Source organism: Rissa tridactyla, chromosome 8 (assembly GCF_028500815.1).
Source record: "Rissa tridactyla isolate bRisTri1 chromosome 8, bRisTri1.patW.cur.20221130, whole genome shotgun sequence".
Lineage (NCBI taxonomy): Eukaryota > Metazoa > Chordata > Aves > Charadriiformes > Laridae > Rissa > Rissa tridactyla.
In genome coordinates, this window is record NC_071473.1 from 22,211,163 (window position 1) to 22,230,719 (window position 19,557).

The 19,557-nt window shown below is 44.6% G+C and overlaps 1 protein-coding gene across 6 annotated transcripts in view; it reads right to left on the reverse strand.

Moving 5' to 3' along the window:
• ACBD6 (acyl-CoA binding domain containing 6) overlaps positions 1-19,557 on the reverse strand; it is a 91,069-nt gene that overhangs the window by 43,359 nt on the left and 28,153 nt on the right. For 4 of the 6 annotated variants that reach the window (XR_008468040.1, XM_054211693.1, XM_054211692.1 and 1 more), the window contains exons 5-6: positions 9,148-9,253; positions 2,222-2,311 (exon numbers count right to left, since the gene is read on the reverse strand). Coding sequence is in view for 5 of the 6 variants with exons in the window: in XM_054211693.1 (XP_054067668.1) it covers positions 2,222-2,311; positions 9,148-9,253 (196 nt within the window). In the remaining variant the exon portion in view is untranslated. Of the gene's footprint in view, positions 1-2,221; positions 2,312-2,801; positions 3,059-3,157; positions 4,869-9,147; positions 9,254-19,557 lie in introns of those variants that run through there. The other 2 variants (XM_054211695.1, XM_054211696.1) reach the window with 2 other exon arrangements.

The window sequence follows — 19,557 nt, forward strand, 5'->3', positions numbered from 1 at the left end:
CAGAGGTGTCACATGCAGCCTGCAAAGGGAACCTCTACCGGGAGCACATTGCGCTGGAATAACAGCGACACTGATCCAAGTCACCAGAGATTCCCTTACACTTAGCCCGTCGTTCTTTATAGCCTACACATTAACTGATACTGCATTTGGTAATGTATAATAGCAGGCGCTGCGGTGCTTATGGCCTGTTAGGAAGGCAGAGTTTTTCCCTCCCCCTTTTTCTTCTGGTTGCTCTGCTCTTAAAATTCCTTCTGCTTTTGCTTTGGATGTGAATTCTTAGGGGGTAAAGGTCAAAAAAAAAAAAAAAGAAAAAAAAGAAATAAACATTAGGTCGCAAAGTCTTGAAATGTTATTGCAATTTATATATGGCTGAGAATAAAAATGTATCTGCCTTCTCTAGGAACACACCTATGTGTGAGCAGAGACCTTTATAAAAAATTCTCCTTTATTACCTTGGTGGGGAAAAAAAATATTCAAAGATTGATTTTTTTTTTTAATGGCTATTATTAACCTTTTGTTACTGGCCAAAAATAATCTGGTTGGGAAATGTGCAATACATCAAAAAGAAAAAAAAAGAGAAGAAGAATTTAACAGAAAGTTATTGTTCAGGGAGAAAATAAGATGACTTTCCCTTCAGCCTTTTCTTCTGAGTCAGACTTTACCTCCAAAGAAATGAGACAAGCATCAGAGAAGTGACTTTTCAAACTGCTGCGGTGGTACGGCATCCCAGACAGAACCCGGCTGCCAGGGCAAAGGGGGCAGGCAGGTGCCTGATCCAGTTCTTCCCTGATTTCAAGGCAAAGCTGTTCCCACGTTTATCCGACACGTCACTCACCAGCTCTGACTGAAAGGCCACAGCTGACAGTGGGGCACACAAAGCCCCCCATTTGGACTGGTTCTACTGCCCCTCTCCCATGTACGGAAAAACTCCTATAAAATCCATTACAATCAAAATCCCCGCGGTTCAAGCACAAAATGATTCTATGATTCTATGAAGATATGTCTCTTACCAGCTACTGCAGAGCCACGCTTCCTAACACCCATTCCACCTGCAATTCTGCCCAGGCAAGGGCAAGAATGAGCTTTTTTCACAACGATTGCATGTGGGCAAATACCAAGACAGCTGTTTGTAGCCTGCGAACGCTACAGGCCTGCTGACAAGCCTTCAGATTGCAACAGTACTTAAGGTCTACCTCTTACAAATTCCTGAAGCATTTATCGCAAGGCTGCTTAAGATCTCACTGGTAAGAGCTAGCAAATTTGTCAGCAGAGGTGTATCTATGTCCAAACCGGGCAGGGGAACAAAGCCAGTAAGTGCCACGCTGGTAAAGAGCAGTCAATCATAATTTGACAGAAATATGTTGGACAATTATTTCCGAACACGATCGCAGTTACACAGGTCAGCCCTTAATTACAACAAGCTGACAAAACTAGGAGTGTTGACTCATGAGCGCAGGCAGACTCGAGCTGGCTGGCTGAAGGAACCACTTGCAAAGCGGTTGCTGAGCAGTTCACAGCCTGGTCTGTTAAGGTTACCCGAAAACTGCTGCTAGTTCAGCTCAGACGCGCGGGCTGCAAACCGCGGTGGCTAAAAAGCTGCTTTATGTTAAGTCAAACTGTGCTAGAAATAGTGACCCCCAAGGGGGTGAGGTGGGTACGTGGGGATGGAAGTGGCATAAACCGTTGGACTTTGCCCTCAGTCAGCACCGAGATCCTACTGTAGCCGTCACATGCCCACCACGCCGTGACCTGAGGCATCACCTAACCCTGGGGGGTGCTCTGCCAAAACCAGGCACTTAGTGGATCCTTTTCCGCTAGGCAAAGTGGGATTCCCTTTCCGTTAGTCCATAAAGGTCTGCTAAGAGTATAGTCTTACAAAAAATACATTGGAGAACGCACTTTATGTAGGAAGCTGCCAAACACCTCGTACGCAGGAAATCCCTATTTCCATCAGTACCATGAGTCACACTGGAAGCCACAGCCAGCGATCAAAAAACTTTACTGCAGGGAGAAGTTTCATCAGGAACTGAAAAAGGCCCCTTATGACTATATATTTCATGCAACCAAATTCTGTTATTTTTCCCAGGTCACTTTTTTGGATGTTCTTCTGCCCTGAGAGAACTTTCTATGGAGTTTTGGAAGAATTCCGTTTCATTTGAAACATTTGGTCAGGAGGCTACATAAGACATCAATCAAATTCAACTTCTTATTCTTTTCTTACCTGGCTGTTAACGTCAGCAGCATGCTGTAACAGTACTGAAACCAGCTCCTTGTGTCCTCTGTCGCACGCCCAGTGGAGCAGAGCCCGGCCCTGCAACATCCAGGAGAAAATTAACAAAGCCAGCCAAAAAATCACAGCGTGGCAATTAAGTCTTGCTATTAAGTATTGAATGCTAACAACAAAATTAACACAGACTTTTAAAAAAAACCCACACTAATATTAGGATGCAACACACTATTGCTCCTGATTTGGACTTAGAGAACAATGCCAGAAACGTTGCAAGTGACGCATGGTTCAATTTTTCGTTAATTTAGCATCAAACCCAAAAGCCAGCAAAAACTATAGAGGGGAAAAGCAGCAAAGCATGAAAAGCAGGAGCCGGGACATGATTTTTTTTTTTTTTTTCTTACATAGATTTGGGATTTTGACACCTCCGACTTTTCTGGGAGCGACGACTTACGCAGTTAAGGATAAGATTTTCAATGCTGCCTAAGTCACCAAGTCCCCAAAAACTCATTCCTCTGCCAGGTCTGAAACACCCAGCCCACGGGCCCCGCCTCTGCTGCAAGAGAAGATTAAAACCGGGTGTCTGGGCAGGCGTCACCCACCACCGTCCCCCTCTCAGCTCTGCAACACGGGCTGCTGCATCCATGGCTCCAGCCCCTCCCAAACCTCCGCAGTTTTCTTCCCATCGTCCTCCTATAAGTCGCCGCCACCACGGGAGAGGATGCGATGGAGGTTCAGATCTTCCTGCCTGTCAAGGACATGGGAAGTGGCCCAGGACCCCTCCGGGGGCTGACACGCACATCTGAACAACCCAGCTGGCCTCGGAAAGGGCTGTGGATGTAATGAAGTGAAGTCAGGCTTTTGGGCCCGGGGTCACGGGCGCCGCACTGATTTTGGGCTAGCACAGCCCAAACCCTGTGAAGGGTAACACTTGTTTTCGCAACAGGACATCAGAGCAGAGCCGTGACACAGTCTCACACCCTCTAACAGTCCTGCGCTGAGGCCGGAGTGCTTATCCTCTTAAATTCCTAAAATGCATTTGAAGCAGCAACAGAGCCTTCTGACCAGCAGCTCTCAGACATTTTCTACGAACTACAGAAGATTTTATATATCGGCCACTCCAAAGGGAGCTCAAGGGACTTCAAGGTAGCTCAAAGTAGTTTGAGATGGAAGGTTTTCTTCTTTGTTTGCTATGTACACTTAGCACTTACTGTTAGTACCAGTCTCTCCTGATTTAGCATGGCATGTGGCACGTTTGCAGGGGATTCCTTGGAAATCACCCTGCAGATAACCAAGAAATCATCCCCCGAAGCTGTGACACCGTCAGGCTGACCCGTGTTTTCCAGTGTGCTACACAAAACAGTCGCAGACCTTCACAGATGAAATCAGCTAAATTAGCCCACGCCTGCTCATAAATCTCTTGCCAGAGCAGTGGGGAACAAGGTGAGCAACTCATTTATCTGCTAATGGGAACCGAGAGCCAAATTTCCCGACCACAGTGCCAAAACAGCAGGAAGGGCAGAAGACACCTGCAAGCGAAGCTCACGCTGCTTCTGCTGGATATTCTTGGGCAAGGCAGCAGAGGTAGAACATGATTTTGAGTATGGAAATGTGATCTCAGACACAAGGCATTAAGCTTTTTAACACACTTTTTGACCCAGCAAGTAATTAATTTTTGTAACACATAATTTTAATGTTACACTAATTAACCTTGAATTAGAATGAATTTTCTGACCATGACTGTCTATGGAAGCACTGATGACATCCACGGGCCATTTAATGATTAATGTTCTTGAACTCAACACCACTACCAAAGTCTAAAAGGGGGAAAGATACAATTTAAAACAATTGGTAAACATGGAAATAACTTTAATTCATGTTTAGCATCCTTAGCTCATCTCTGGACTGGTAATTACTTAAGATGTAAGATTTCAGTTGGACAAATACCAAGTTTTTTTGCTACAGATGTTTATTTCAAAACAAAGAAGCACTACCTGCAATATGCACAACAGCAATAAATACTTCAACAGATGATTTCAGTTTCTTTATATATGTGTAGAGGAATAATATTGTAATTACACAAGCGTAATCATTGTGCAATTACACGATAAAACAAAGGCATTTCCATCCTTTATATCAAAACTCACATTACAGGCTAGTGGCTGTCATAGGCTGGTTTGCGTTTGTCTCTGGACAAGCACAATCTCATTTTATTGGTACTGAACTTGGCTGAGACCAATAGAGGAAAACCAATTCTGTCAGCTCAGGGGTACTGCCGCACTGCGCGACTGGTCCCTGCCCGTGACACCGGAAGGCCGGTCCTGCTGCAAACGTTGCCTTTTGAACAAGAAAAGAAACCGAAGCCTGATCATCTATAGTCATTAAAAATCTCCTTGTGCTATTTGCAGGAGTATGGATTTCAAGTCTTGGGCCAATTCCACTTTGGGTAATTACACTCTGCTTACCTATATATTTTCTCTGCAATTCTAAATGGATACAATATTTTCCAATTAGTGCCTTAAATGGCTCCGCATTGTAATTGTGCGCTATTAAAAAGCTGACGCGTTCCACCCAAGAAACGTCTGCATCCTTGCAGCACGCTATGCCGTAAACACGGGGCGTAAGAGACTTCAGAGACATCCTGTGCAAGAGCATACCAGTTGATATGGAAGTATCTCAACATACTTACCATATAACAAAAAGCATTACTAAGAAACTTGTATTTAAAACAAGATAACATTCACTACTGTTTACATCAGACAAATTAAAACACTGAGGAGTTCTAGCTAATGTACTTACGCAGCTCTACAGCTACAAAGTCCACTTGTTTCCCACGTCTTCCTTAAAACAAACCTCAGCAATAAGGCAAACAAGCTGAACGTACAGTTCAACTCTCTGTATAGCACGGGTATCACCTATGCGCGTTGCAAAATCCTTTAGTCTGCACAGCTGCTGCTTTATATCAGCATATAGCATGCGTCTGTGTGTTTAAATAACATGGCAAAAATCTTAAGGGCCACAGATTGAGCTTCCCCAAAACAGTTCCCATATGACTATTTCATTAAGCAGCGAGAGACTCAGAGCAACACGAATAATTTCGTATCGGAAAGCACTGCAGTAGCGAGGTCTTGACTAAATGCAATCAAACATCAAGGTACTCCCTCCATGCAACTCAAACACACAACAGTTGCTGCAGAAGTTACTTGAGAGGATGCACTTCCCCCTGCCTTTGAAGTATTTAATAAAAAAAGCATAAAAATAGCCCCAGTGCACTAACCCTGCCTCTTAAATCTTCTGTGCTTTGCTTGGGTAACCGCTGCCAGCTTGGCCAGCTTCTGCAGCAGTTTCTCAAGCCAACAGCACATCAATTTTGCTCAGCTCCAAGTCACAGGGTGTTCACAAACAAAGCACAGGACAGGGATTTGTCTCAGATAGACCGAGTCTCGGCAGACAAACGGATGGGAATGATTTTCACATCAATTAGCCAATGCAGAGAAAGAGGAGAACAAAGCCAAACTGAATGGATGTGCTACAATATTAAGCTATACTTCTAGGCACGTTGTTTGCAGCTGGAATGGCTGTATAGTGATGAGAGCCACTCTAACTTGTGGCAAGTGTTTTATTACCGGTAATTAAGAAGAGAGAGATATATATATATAGAATGGCTGCATCCGCCCATGACAGCAAAAACAGTGAACGGAAGGGTTGTTGTTGTGATTATACAGGTAAACTCCAGATTTGATTCGGGAGTCAATCACTTCCAGAGCTCTGAAACATTTGGGGAAGTTTTTCTAATGGGAGAAAGCCTGTAAATCCAGAAGTACGAGATCCTTCTTCAAACCTATTTTTTCCCCCCCTGTCCTTTCCTTGGCAAGCTGGCAGCAATTTGGCACTTGCCGTCTCAAAAGCACGAGGATCAGGGACTAAGCGAGCGTCATTTCAGACGCCTTTTGTTAAAGTTTTGGCAAGGGCTTAAATACTGCACACAGGTAACATGTTTGTTTGCTGGGATTTCTCCAATGATTAAAAAATAAATAAATAAATATTTCTCTATCTACAACCTCCCCAGCCTTTGTCACAAATTACAAAAGCAACTCATCTATACCTTTGAACAGTTTCTGGTTTGTTAAAAAGTTGAAGAAATACTGTTCTCAAAAAGGCAGGAAGCAATCCACGCTACCGGGATGTGCCTGCGGCGACTTCACAGCCACAGTCCATTTCTTATTTCATTAGTCCTGCTGACATACGCAAGAGAAACGGCTTGTTTTTAGTCTGCGCTACTTCTTCTAAGTGAATGCAAGCTATTCTGTTGAACTCTGGGCAATTTAGATACAGTAAATGGAAGCCGGTACATGATTACTGTCATTAGATTCTTTGTTTAATTCTAAATTGAAGTTTATTATATCCAAACTGTTAGCAGGTATGCTGGCTTGAATGCTCTACATGAGGATCTTTATTTCTTGTGGGGAGAAGACCACTTATGCTTTGAAAGTTACCAAGCGCATCTATCTAAGCCCCAGAGATTTCGATTGCCCTTTTTTAAACCCTATTGATTTGAGTAAGTTGGCTTGTCCCCATTTTACGTTTTAATTCTTGATTTCTTTTCTCCTTTTGCTAACTTATTTCAGGTTTGCACAAAATGAGGGGACACAATTAGATACAGTACTAACGCATCACATAAAAATAAAATCTAAACACGTTACAACCTCAGTCAAGGCTTTATTGTACAAGGAAAGGCTGAGCCCAGCATCTTTGCAGTTTAGCATGAGGCTATTTGGTGCTTCAGTAGATTTTGTTTCCTAACAAGTTAACTCTTTGTATGTATTTCTGCTGCCATTTTAAATTTATAGGCATTTAAATCAAAGGACTGACAGCGTGAGTTATGTTCAGAGGGCTAGGAGAGGCATCTTTTGGATATGGCAGGATGTATTTATACAGTAACACTAAAAGAGTTAATAAAAACGACAAGATTATGCTTGCATACACTTCACTCTACCAAAGGCTCGGTCTGGGTTATCTCCAGTCTAAAATGGGTTCTAAAACTTCAATCAACCGGCATGATATTGGAAAATAAGCTACCCTACGTGAAGAACACGTTTGGATACCAAACAACATCAGTAATGGTTTCAGCTCCTTAACACGACATGAAATATTTCTTTCAGATTTTTCTTTTTGGTATGCTAATTTTTTTTTTTTTTGGACCAGGTAGAGAAAAGCCTAAGGAAGCCAGCACGGAATAAAAAAGTTTTTACTTCCCTGTTTGAGCATTTGCTGAGGTAAGCCAAAAATCACCGAGTCTGTGAGAATTTCATCTCTGAGGGAATTTTGCACCAGGGGGAATCTTCCCCTGAGCCCTTCACAAGCAGGCAGCCTTTTCAGCTCCTCTCTGTGCCGAAGCAATTCCGTACTCTGCAAGAGTCATGTGCTAATACCCATTAGTTCAGAACTAGGTCTCCTCTTACATCAGAGACTCATGGATAATTCCCAAAGAGGATGTCACCTGGCATTTTTCAGATCTGGCTCTAAACAGATCTAAAATATCTCAGCCCTCTTTCACAAAATATTTTGATTTTTTTTTTTTTTTAAAACCCCAAAATTTATTTGGCTGAAAACAAGCACATTTGCTGCTTGAATACAAAGTGAAGTACAAGCTTCTGGATGCTTCTAACTATGCAAGAGCAGCTGAGCAGTGGAAACGAAGCAATGCTAGCAATAAGTGTATAATAACATCATGCAAGCGTGTGATCCCCAAAATGAGCTTTTATTAATGAAAGGATTCCAGCCACGTTCTGTGGGACTGCCCTGGACATTTACTTCTGTAACCTGTGATCGGCAGAAGGAGGGATGGAGCTCGGCAACAGCGCTGTTGCAGCCACTGTGTGGCACATGACAGTTTCAGTTCATTGAATTTATGATGTGAAATTCCAACCCTGATCGTGAACACCCTCCCCTCCTCTCCTCTGAAAATTAATTCACATGAATTCCTGATTAATAATAAAAGGCCTTGCCATCAGCATTCAGAGCCCCAGCCGGGGCTGTCATGGCTCAGAGGGCAGAAATCTGCTTAGAGCTACGGGAGAACCCAACTGAATTTGTGGCGTCTCAGTCTATGAATGTGTAAGCACTTCATCTGTTCACCAAAACACAATGTGCTGGAAAGCAGCGGGCAAAAGTAGCTGTACGTACGATGGACCAGGAGCAGGGCTAGGTGGCAGTATGCAAGCATTGAAACCAAGGCGGTAAAGCTGGTACTGCTATGTTTCCTGAAGGATGAACAGGAAAAACCGTCCACACCAGGGTGTTTACTTTTACCAAGAAAAGGATCAAGCCAATTCGCAATTTTAGACAAATATCTTTTTCTTGGGGTTTCTGGCAATGCCTGTATTACCTCCCTATGGGGAAAATGATGTTTTGAGTTTGATGAGCAGGGAAAAACCAGACAATGTCACTGCTTTTGTGAAGCTGGAAAGCCTATGGCACTCATGTGCCTTCTGCTTGGGAACGACGAAAAGCTGATGGCACAGCAGAAACCCTCCTTCACCCATGGACAGAGTTCATCATTCAAAAAAAGCCATTTCCCTCACTTCCTACTTCTATTTGACCACATTTTGCATACAAGGTGGGGAAAAGGGGGTATTCAGAAGATCTTATTCTGCAAGTGGCTGCTGGCGTTGCTGAAAATAACATAGAAAGTAAGTTTCTGGTATGCTACAGCATCACAGTCAGTACATCCACACTACCAGAAATCCAGTGGAAAGTTAGTTTCAAATAGATTATCCCTGTCTTGATGACCAAATGTTTGTCCAACTGTTTAGTACCTTGTTCTAACAGTCCTAACCAGGGAATTTTGAAAAGGAGCAGCACTGAATTAATAGACAAAACAATTAAAAGACTGACAGTGCTCATCTTTTTCTCCATACCTCCTCATCTGTGACGTTCACATCCACTTTTTTTGATCGAATGGCTTTGGTTACATAGTCAATGTTGTTTTCTCTGCAGTAATCAAAAATGTTCTTGTCCTCTTCCCTATTCAGGAAACAAAAGCAAAAGGAGCATCATGTTACTGCAGAACACAAAGGCCACATGCACATCATATGCTCTGACTTTGGTACAGACGTTTTAATAGTATCACTGGACTGAAATAGACACCTAGTATTGCACATGTAGAATAATATGGTTTTTTTTTTTTTTCCCAAGGTAAGAGACAGAAGATCCTGCTTCCTAAAAAACAAAGGTTGTTTTTAAACAATATTATGCCAGGACAAAAGTCAGCTTACTTCTGTAAATTGCACAAGAAGTCTATAAAGTTAGCCAGCAAAAAATCACATTCCAGTCCTGGTACAAATCACTGCGATCCCACAGAAGGTAAAAGGCTAAAGCTGCTCTTCTCCCCGCTATACAAACTTGTAACAGCCACGCGGGGTCACACCAAAGACCCTTCTGATGCCATCCATCTCAGACAGTGGCCACTAACGGTGGCTTGGAGAAAAAAGCAGATGAAACAGGACACACGCAAAGTCATCTGGCCCTGGTTAGATCCTCCCAGCTTCAGAAACGCAGTGGCTTAAGGATTTCTGTAGCTGGAGGCTGCATCCAGACGAGATTTTTATCAGCCTTTTCCAGGTCCTTTTTCCACTCTGTTCTGCTCTTTAGCCCGTTCATATTCTTGGCCTCTCTAAAGGACGAGCTCCACAACTTAGCATTTTGTGCGTGAAGGGGTGAACACTGGGCAAGTGCTTTCTCATGGTGACTTCAAAACAGGTGCCTGCTATTATTGGATACTCTTTGGTAAGTGATTCTCCAGGTATTTGTGAAATCTGTGGTGTTTGTCTTGGAATCTGACCACAGGGCTTGGTTTTTCCTAATTTTTTTTTTTTTTAAATTTACCACCCTGCAAGTGACCTAATTGCACTCCTCCTTTTTTTTGTTGACAGTGTTAAGACAAACTTGACGGTGATCTCTGCTCAGAGCAGCAGGCTGGTGTATGGAGAGGGACCAGCACGGGTCTGTGCCAGGATGCCAGGGCATCCTCGCTTACACCTGCCCGCAGGCAGAAAGATCAAGTTGTGGTGTCACAGGTGCTTGAGTTACACCTATAGCTTCTTCTACAGCTAGAAGTAATACCCTGGCTTCAGACCCAGTAAAACTTCTATTCTTACCAGCCAACCAAACCTGTAATGAAGTTAAGGCCTTTCACGGATTCTTAAAACATTACAAAAGAGCTTTGTATGAGTGACTGGAGCTACAGTGCTTCGTGGCAGTTGCTCTGTCACCCTTAAAGTGAAGAAGTTTTTCCTTGTGTTGAGATGGAATTTCCTGTGTTCCAGCTTGTGCCCGTTGCCCCTTGTCCTGTTGCCTGGCACCACTGAAAAGAGTCAGGCCCCATCCTCCTGACACCCACCCTTTAGATATTGACAAGCACTGATGAGGTCCCCTCTCAGTCTTCTCTTCCCCAGACTGAGCAGACCCAGCTCTCTCAGCCTTTCCTCATCAGACATGCTCCATTCCCTTATCATCTTTGTAGCCCGCCACTGGACTCTTTCCAGTAGTTCCCTGTCTTTCTTGAACTGGGGAGCCCAGAACTGGACACAGTACTCCAGATGTGGCCTCACCAGGGCAGAGCAGAGGAGGAGGATGACCTCCCTCGACCTGCTGGCCACACTCTTTTTAATACACTGTAGGAGACCATTGGCCTTCTGGGCCACAAGGGCACATTGCTGGCTCACGGACCCATCAGCATTGCTATGGGACTTGGCAGCTTCACAAGAGTTAAACACAAAACAGTTGCCTCTTGTGACATCTCCAGCTTCACCTTAACTTAAGACAGTCTGGGATGTTCAGCAGAACTCAGACCTGACAGCCTCAAAGGAAATTTGTCATAAAAAAAATTGTTGCTGGAGAAGGTCAAACCCACCAGGGAGGTCATTCTGCGGTGGGCCTTTTGGGCAGGAGAGAACCACCTCTGCAACACAATGGGTCAGTTCGAGAACCGATCCCCTGGTGCTAAAAGGCAACTCCTATTCATCTGCACTGCTCTTGAACCTCACAGGCTGAAGAGCATCAGAGCAAGGAAAAGTACAATCTAAACGTTATTTGCATTTCTGAGCAATGGGTTACAAACAAAAAGTGATGCTCTTCAACCTGTAGTCCCCAGAAAAATGAAAATACCAATGTCACCAAGATCATGTTCCCTGCTCCCATCAGGACAGGCAGAGCTCCATGACTCAACTTTGACTTCCACTCTTATTATTACACACCTGGCTTACTAAGCTACGCTCTGTTCTTCAGACCTCAAGCATCCCTTTTCTTCCTCAGTGCCAGTAAAAGGTGGGGAAAAATGTACTGATATTTAGCTCCTGTACTAAAGTGCTGCTTTCCCCAAAGAAATAACTTCCTCTGACCTCTCTCGCACGTTGCTCCTTTAGTAGCACTGTTCTCCTGCACACCACCCCTGTTCTTTATACACAAAGAGTCCTTCCTGATAGCCAACTTGCACCTTTCTGGCAGAGCCAGATGCTGCACAAGATTTCACAGTCCATGTATAGGCCTAGGGACATTACAGAAGTCTTCCAGGTTCTTAACCAGCCTCTCATGAACTCATTTGCTGGACGTCTTGTCTGTACACTACACAAGCTCCTGGGAAATAGATCACTGCATGCTTTAGATGCAATTACTTTGAAATCTGGGGGTGGAAACAAAAGAATCCCATGGCGGGATTAGAAAAGGCAAAAGCTTATATTGCTCGAGATGGAACTTGACAGATTCATGATGGAGGTTATGAGACATGCCTGCCCCCACTAACAAGGGCTGACTTGATGTGCTGGGAAGTCCCTCTAGTCCTACCTTGTTAGTCCAACCTCTCAAACACACCCGTAGCGGCTGAAAGCAGCTCTTTGGGTGAAGCTGCTTTTCAGACAACGCTGTATAGTAACTTGGTTCCAGCAGCTTTTTCCCCCATTACACTTTGTTTATTAGAGATCACTCTTTCTTCCGTAACACCAAAGCAGAGCCCAGTCTCTCCTTGCTAGAAAAGTCCACAACCATCCTCAGTTACTCCTGGATGATCTTCCATGTCACAAACGCAAGCCAGAGGTACCAGCAGAGCAGAAGGTACGCAGCAGCGATAAAGCGACCGTGCTCCATGGGGAGCGTGCTGCGGGGTCTGCACCAGCAGAGAGAGGGAACATTAATACTGACGCAGCAAAACCAGGCAATCTTCCTACCACAGCCTCCAGACAAGACTTCTACAGTCTTTTCCCAAGGATATTATAGTCTGTAAGGTGGAAATGACATGACACAGCTATTTGGATATGATTTAGCTTTTCTGGAATAACCACCTCTGCAAATGCTCTATATACCCCCCCTTCCAAAAAACCACTTTTCTTTCAGAGGTCTCCACAATGGAATTTATCCAGAATAGCAATTTCCCCACATGAAGATATGGTTTTGGGAAATTTTGTCTTTCTGCTTGCATTTATCGGTCAAGCTTTAAACCATTCCTCTGTTCCTGATGCCTCCTTTAAAATGAACATTAGCATATATTATCTACAACTTTTCTATAGATATTGCCAAAGAGAAATGAGCCCTTTCCTGAATAGATTTGAGAGAAGTCCATATAGTCCTAAGAAAGACATCTTGTCTGCAAACCAAATAATCACATTTAAATGTCTGCATTAATTAAAACAATTTGATCTAGTCATATGCCAAAACCAGGAAGGGAAATGGAGAAAAGAGCTCAGAGGAGTTAAAACCATTTTAAAGATTTTTGGAGGGACCAACACTGAGGAAAAAGCTCGGCTTGAATGGTAAATGGAATAAAGATAAGTTACTGTTATTTGCTGACTTTGCATTCAAAACCACACAGGGCAAGTAAGGAACATAGCTTGAGAACCTTGCAGCTCAGGGTTGGGGTTTTTCCCCCCCTTTATTGCACATGTGTGCATGCATACATGCTGAATAATCCCTCCACCGTAGTAGCTACAGGAAAACAAAAAGGATGCCATGTTTTTATCAGACCAGTTCCCAGCAGGAATTCGCATTCCCCATAAAACTGCTAGGAGTCAGCAGCAAGGGCTAGAAACTGGTAGAAACAGTCTGAAAACTACACAGACAGAGGGACATCAGAAATACAAAAGTGACACTGCAAAGACATTGCTCAGATAATGTTGGGGGGTGGCTGGGTGGGGGACGGAGACGAATGATCCCATGGCATTTGTATCAGTGTTTTCAGAAAAAAAATAAAAATCTTCATTTAAGTAGAAATACAGCATTCAAGACATCTTCAGATGGGAAAGACCATAAAACTCAACCTAATGGAGATGTGCACAACTATTTAAAACTTGTAGCTAAAAGGAAGACTGAGACACAATTTTGTTTCCATGTCACATTGTCTGATATACAAGCAACAGCACTTTTTGTTGAGCTAAAAAAGAGTCTTCAAATCAGTGACCACTTGACTGTCAGTAAAAGCAGCGAATATGTTTATAATTATTTCTTGAGGACGGCCAGAAGGGTTTCTCTTCTCCCTTGCTGACACATGTTCAACTCCCAAAGCTAATTTCTTCTGCTCTCCCCCATCCCCAGTAAGAGATGCTAACTCTGATTTAATGTCGAGCTGAAGCCTCTCTGTTGCCTGCAGGTAACACATGGGCAGCTTTACCACCCTTGAATAAAAGGATGTGGAATGACTTAAACCAAGCCATCTCTTCCCAGGCCTGGAAGGCTTCATAAGCTGTTCAAAACAGACGTTTTGAGCCTACCGTTATTAAACAGCTCACGGGAAAGATCTGCCACTGGTTAATCAGCCTTCACTTCTTACCTGGAGTGCTATGAACCTATTTACTTCCTAAACAGCCACCAAGACTGCCATGAAAAAGGGCACAGAAGAGACAATGAAATTCAGATATTCCGCTTGTGCGCAGAGAACATCCTCCAGGTTTGCCGCGTCCCCTTCCTCCCCCCTCGCAGGTTACCTCCAGCACAAAGCTCTGGGCAGAGGGCTGCGATCAGGTGCTAGTTTGGGCGTCCTCTCCCCTTTTTCCCAGGGCTGGTCCAAGCCATGTCCCAGCGGAGCGGCCCCGGTTGCCACTAACAGGTGGCTTTGCCTGTCCAGCTTGGCACACTGCAGCCGGGAGAGCGGGAGCGCGGCAGAGCGGAGCAGGCAGCGCACAGGGAGCTGAGAGACACTCGCAACACTTACTGTTTATGTCAAGGCCCTCGGCCCCCAAGGGACCCATTTTCACATAATCTATAATTATCTCTTCGCTTTAATCGCCTCGTCACTTCTGAGGCTCTCCTGGGCACAGGAAGAGGAAAAGCTCATTAACTGAACCTTTTCTCCTCTCTCCAGCCACCCATAGCTTTTAATTGCTTGGTGTTGTTATTATCTATCAGTGCAACTGGGATCATTTTCATAAGAAAGGGTGGTGGGAGGGAGGGAGGCAGGAGCGGGTCCCTGAGGTATGCACCACAGACAAACCTTTGCTTTCTCAATTATTTATGCCAGCTGAGGTTTTACAAGCTGAATAAATCCATAACTCAAGTTTATTTTGAGCCGGCAGGCTGTCCCGGGGGAAGTGTTGCCCACTTGCTGGCACACTCGTGTGCCGTCCTCTGAGAGCAGCCGGGACATAGCGAGACACGTGTCATCCAATTCCCCACCCGTCGCTGCGCTGCGCCACGCACTTTGGCAGATTAGTGGCAGCACCAGAGGGGAGGCGGCCGTGCAAACCCCAAACAGGAGCCGCCACCGAAGGATGAGCTCTCCCAAAGGGAAGGCAGGCCGAGCCCAGCTGCCCCTTTGCACAACAAAGCGAAGCCCCAAGGGTCACCGCTCCGGGGACAATAAAAAGGGGGTGGGAAAGCAATAAACTTGGCAATCATCTTGAAGTCAGGGACTTGACTGCTAAAGATCACCAGAAGAGCATCCATTTCTAAATAACACTGACCTGAAAAAAATACCAACCCCAAGCCCAGCTGCCTGGACCCGCAGGTGTTTTGTTTGAGACACGCCACGGCTGAGCACGCCAGGGGCTGCGTGGGCTCCGCACAACCGGGAAAGCTCTTCCGCAGGGATTGCACAGCCCAGCATTTGTGCAAGCGACGGACATCTGTGGCACAACCACCCAAACGCATGCACAATACCAGCCCGAGCCCGTAATTCCCAACACGGCAAGGATGCCTGCCTCCCACACCTCCGCAGCTTTGCGCTGCCAGCAGTGGGGACGAAGGGAGAGAACAAAATCCCAGTCATGCTCCGGAGCGCTGGGCTCGTCTCAAAAGCTGTCGCCGCTCCAAAGCGGCATCCTTGCAATGGATGCTGGAAGCAGCTCTTTAAAATTCAGCAGCCTTTGTGCCTGACCACACGCAGCGACCTCTGGTATTTTCTGCCAAAACAGTTCATTTGTCTCACACAACAACTAATCAATTCCTGAGGCCATCCATCACGGGGGCTCGTGCGAGCCGGCCCGGCAGCGGGGCCAGATGGCGGCTGCGTTAGTGGGATTAATAAAATTCTGATAGATTACATGGCATCAAGCAGGCTCCCAAATAACGAGGGGTGCCCGCTCTGCACCCTGATCCTAAATGAAGCCCCACTCGCGGCCAGGGTCACTCCCAAGCATTATGGGAAAGAATGGAAGTTTCTACCAGAGAAGGGCTTCTCCAGCATCCCTCGGCAATGCGTAAAGCTTAGCTCGGGGAGGCCTCTGTGCCGACCTGGCACACCAAGGCCACATGGAAGTAGCCCACGGCAGAACGCAGGAGGGCTCCTCCAGTGGAAGGGGAATGGGACACAGACGTTTGGCAACATTATTTTGCATTCTCCATCTGCCAAGTCAATGCTTTCGTTCCCTGGAAACACTTGTAAACTGCCTACCCCCTCATCCCTTCTTGAAAGTTGAATTTCCAATGCTACAGTATTTTTGGCATCTCCCTCAGTTTGTGTCTTAGATTAGATTTATATGGGTGACACATCAGTCAACCTCATCTCACCGCTCATTTCCCAGGTTTGTGAAACTGTAATTATAGCTATTTGATCATGAAAAAGCACAACTACTACTGCTTTTGTTCTGGTAATAAGATCAGAAAACAGGCATAAAGCTTTATGCAGCAGTAAAAAGCCCACTGCTATACCCAGCCGGAAATCACAGGTAATTTCTAAATCCTCCTTCCAGAGGAACCTCCAAGTCCCATCATCAGTCACCAGCACGCGTTATTTTTATGTAATGCCCAAAGTGAGAGAAGTGATTTGCAGAGAAACACAGAGGCAGAGCACTATGCTAATACATTCTGCAACTGCTCCCCATTAGTCACTGGGGGTACTTGCGCTCTTTATTGCCAGGGTTTATTAATGACTCTTAATTGATGACCAGTGCCCAGCACCCCAAAGTAAATAACTGCTATGCCTCATTAGCTCAAGAGACCTTATCCTGATTTGAGGATTGATCTATGAACACACAAATTGCACTGATTTAACCGAATCTCTTTCTAAATTGATTTAATTAGATCGGTATAACCTGTTTCTATGGATGCTCTTGAATTTATTTGGAATCAGTGCAACGTACTTCTGTGAGCCAGAATGACCATTTTTTTATCTTGGTCTCAAAGCAGAAACATTTGAGATAATTAGCGATATGGCAAAATCAGCCCTGGCGCCATCCCAGTTCCTCCTCCTTCTGATCCACCCGACCTTAGGGTAGGGTATGGTTACTCCACTTTGTCCAACATTTACAGATTTGCACCCTAAAACCGAAGCATTTCATTCCATAAAAGGAATATAAGCATTATTTATGCCTAATTTTAGACACTCAGTTTGAAAGCAATGACATTGCTGCTTCGCTTGATAATTTACCGTTGATGGTAAACTAGTGGTTTACAATATTTAAAACAAGATCTCTCATCTTCTTGTTACATAGCAGTAGCTTGGAGGAGGTTAATTATTTGACAAACTGTTCAAAAGCTTCTGGTAAGAAGAAAATAAGCGAACCTGCTTAGGTGAACCTTCAAAACTCTCCACTTGCATTCTTGTCTGTCTCCTGGTGCAAGGCGAGGTTGGGAAGATGCCGGGCTCCAGATAAATTAGACAGCCTTTTCCTGCCTTTGCATCAGCGGAATCCTAAAAGGGCATATGGTAGGCTGTGTTTGGCAGAGCAATGCCTACTAAGAAATTGCTTTCAGCGGTCTGTCAGAACCCAGGGCTGATGAGGACCTCAAGTTTTAGATTTAGTATACAAAATAAGATATTTATTTTTGTTGCTTATTCCGGGCTTCCTCAATAGGATAAATACTTTGTAATTACAGGATCATATCAACAGCCCTGGGAAACAGGGACTAAAGTGGTTTGATTTACGTTCCAGTTTTTGCAAGCTTGTGGTAAAGCTTCAGTAAGGCCCACCGTAGACAACTGAGCCAACAAACAGCCTGCACCAAAGTTTCTTTTCTCAGATCTTAGGTTTCAAAGCAGTATACACATACACACTGAACTTTCAGCATGGGACTTACCAGTAACTATCAATGTGTTTTATGCTGGCTCAAGCTATTAAGTTTTCTTTCCCCTTAAACATTTTCATTTTCTTCCTCTACAGAAAATGCCATATTTTTTTTTAAGACTACATTCTATTCACAAATGCACTGAAGTATTACTGAGTGCTAATCTTACAGTCTTGTATCAGTCACAGCTGCAGAAAAGCCACCCTTCTCAGGTGAGTGGTATTACTATCAAACCAATTCACTCCATGCTTTAAATAAACTTGGATGCCAAATTCAACATCTAGGGCCATCCTTCTTTGGCTCACCTGCTTGCAGATTTTGTACCAGTGCAATTTTGCTGCTTAGGACTACGCTTTTACTATTGTAATTATCACTGTTAGAGATGTGCCTATACTTGCACACATTTATTCCCTGTTGTAGTAAGAGAATGAACAGTAGAAAAAAGCCTTAATACCTGGGCAACTGAGAAATTGGAAGCTGTACAACCTGCACGTAGGCAAGGTTGTGACGACACTTGCTCACTTCCTATCTTGCAACTGAAGACACTGATGCCTGCGAGGAAAGGAGTACTAATGGACCACATGAGTTTCCATTCTGGCAGCACAGTCTGGAGACTTCATTTCATAGAATCATAGAATCTTCATGGATGGAAAGGGCCTCTGAGATCATCGAATCCAACCATACACACACGCACATAAAAAAACACCCCAAAAAACCAAACAAAAAAACGCCAACAACCTACAGTCTCTGCCCTTCAAAGCATGCCCTGAAGTGCCAAATCTAGACGTTTCTTAAATACCTCTAGGGATGGTGACTCAACCACCTCCCTGGGCAGGCTGTTCCAGTGCCTGACCACTCCTTCAGTAAAGTAATTCTTCCTAATATCTAATCTAAACCTCCCCTGCCACAGCTTCAGACCATTTCCTCTGGTCCTGCCATTATTCACCTGGGAGAAGAGGCCAACACCCACCTCTCTCCAACCTCCTTTCAGGTAGTTGTAGAGAGCAGTGAGGTCTCCCCTCAGCCTCCTCTTCTCCAAGCTAAACGTGCCCAGCTCCCTCAGCCTCTCCTCATATGGCTTGAGCCTCTCCTCATATTTAACTCCCTTTCAGCAGAATCACCCTATTCCAGCTGCATCAGAGACTACATCTGCCCACAGCCAGTATAGCTATGCTATACTAAACGTACAGCACATATGTTCCTCGTGGTACGTTTGGGGAAAAAAAAAAATGCATTTGGAGCTGTATTGGGAGCTTCAAGTCCTGCACAAGTCATGTTCTTATAGAAATAAAAACCAAAAATATGACAAGAAGATTTAGACTAGTGAAGCCAACCAGGGCAAATTCTGTTTTCCTGTATATTGTGCTGTATTTCATACAAAAGGAGGGGCACAGGCAGTACTTTGGATAGCCAAGCCTCCCAAAGCACTGTAGGACTAAGCATAGCTCACACTGAGCACCCAACACTGGGCAGTACTGAGATGTTCCACTCCTAAAAGAACAGCTAGAACATGAAGGATGTTGGCTGAGACCAACTTGGACAGAGCAGGGAAGAAAAGAAGCTTGTGGCTAGCAGAAGCGCTATTCCTCAAACAGTGTGTTAAACCAAGGTCATACCTGACCACCTCTGGTCAAGGTCCAGGCAACAGTTAAAGATGTTGGCTCCCCGTGCGAGGTGGAGAAGGCTACTCCTGGCCAATTGTTCCATCTCGCTATAAATCCGATTGCAACACTGAGGGAAGCGCCTGCAATACTGCCGAGCACAAAGCTGCCGCCGTATTTGCTCACTCAGAATGCAGCCATACCAATTCGTACCCAAGCTCCTTGCAAAGGGTTTGGAGC